Below are 1464 nucleotides of genomic sequence, written 5' to 3'. Positions count from 1 at the left end.
AAATTGTATTCGTAACATTAAAACAAACGTCATGATACAATGTGAGCGACAGTTACAAAGTGTGGTTTAAGTTCAGAGAGAATGGTAAATGTGACAACGGATTACAGACACTACAGATCTCATCGGTGGTGTAGAAAACCCCTGAGGCAGTTAACGGCGATTATTGCTAAGGCCCTAAGACCATTTGCACAGCGTGCATCCGAGACTCAAAAAACGAGCGTCCTATTTGCCAAATCATGACCTAGTCCATTATATTCAACGAGAGTGCCCTGTGCGACTATGTCTTCAACACACTTCACAACATGAATGCGAAAGTATGCCCCGGGATTTCTGCCAAATATCACGGCCAACAAACTATGTCGACGACCGGTCACACGCTGAATTCCCATAAGTTGGATTCAAACTTCATGAGGGAGCAAAGCTCGTACCGGGAAGCTATCACCTCATCTGCCTTACACTCGGGTGCCGGCGCATTCTGTGGATCCACAAAAAACTAACTGGCAACGAAAGCCCAATTCATTACGCTCTTTCCTATTAGGTGTTCAGATTAGACAAAATGGGCAACAGTTAAATGGATCCCATGGTAGATGAAGCCACATAATGTAAAATGATATCACTAGATGGATCAGAGATCATTTGAAACGGTATTTCATGCACACCCAAATAGCACATGATGAGAGCGAAGCTTAAATTAATTCACGGATTCACAGATTGATACACAGGATCGAGGCTTTTGCCCAAGATTCCCGGGTCGCTTTTGTTCTTGTCGGTCAGTGGCTGTCGTTCACCTGAAAGGCACAAGTGAAAAAATGGTGTAGCACTGCTCTTTATGTTCTCAGCGCGAGGCAGTATACTTGCCAGCGCGAGGATTCGCATAAATAAATGTCTAATAGTGCTTTAAACTGGGTTCCAGAAGGAGAGTGGACAACCGAGGGAGGAGGGCTATTCCATGCAGCTACTACCCGAAATGAGAAAAACATTTGCCTGATGAATGTGTGTGCTCTGACCTTGGAAATCTTCTCACTCTGTTCGCGCCGTGTGTTTTCTGGGTCAACGGTAAAAAGCCTGTTTGCCAAGCTTTGTTCAAACGGGGCATAAGGAAGAATTAGGTCCCCCTGGAGGCGATGGTACTCCAGGGGAAAGAGATCAAGCATCGCGAGACGCGTTTCGTAGTCCACGGATTTCAGGCCGGCAACCATTCTAGTGGCGGTCCGTTGGACACGCTCAATGAGGGTGACGTCTTTTGTGCGTCCTGAGTAGACAACTTGGTTGGCGTACTCCAAGAGCGGTCTGACGTACGCCCCATAGAGTATTTGGACGCCCATGCGAGTAATACGGGAGAAGGTGCGTCGGATCATCCGTAAAATGGTGAATGCTTTTTGGGCCGATTTCTCATGGTGCAGTGAGAAGGACAAGTCTGAAGAGACCCAGATGCCCAAATACTTTTTGGCCTCCACCCTCATG

At 46.9% G+C, this 1464-nt stretch overlaps 1 protein-coding gene across 1 annotated transcript; it reads left to right on the top strand.

Annotated features, from left to right (window-relative positions):
- Positions 1–302: 302 nt before the first annotated feature.
- T265_01755 (hypothetical protein) lies at positions 303–497 on the top strand (the record flags this gene model as incomplete). Its single annotated transcript, XM_009165845.1, has 1 exon — positions 303–497. One exon carries the CDS (start codon positions 303–305, stop codon positions 495–497), a length of 195 nt encoding a protein of 64 aa, XP_009164109.1.
- Positions 498–1464: the final 967 nt, after the last annotated feature.

The sequence above is a fragment of the Opisthorchis viverrini genome, assembly GCF_000715545.1.
Source record: "Opisthorchis viverrini unplaced genomic scaffold opera_v5_19, whole genome shotgun sequence".
Lineage (NCBI taxonomy): Eukaryota > Metazoa > Platyhelminthes > Trematoda > Opisthorchiida > Opisthorchiidae > Opisthorchis > Opisthorchis viverrini.
This window is presented reverse-complemented; position numbering and strand designations above follow the sequence as displayed.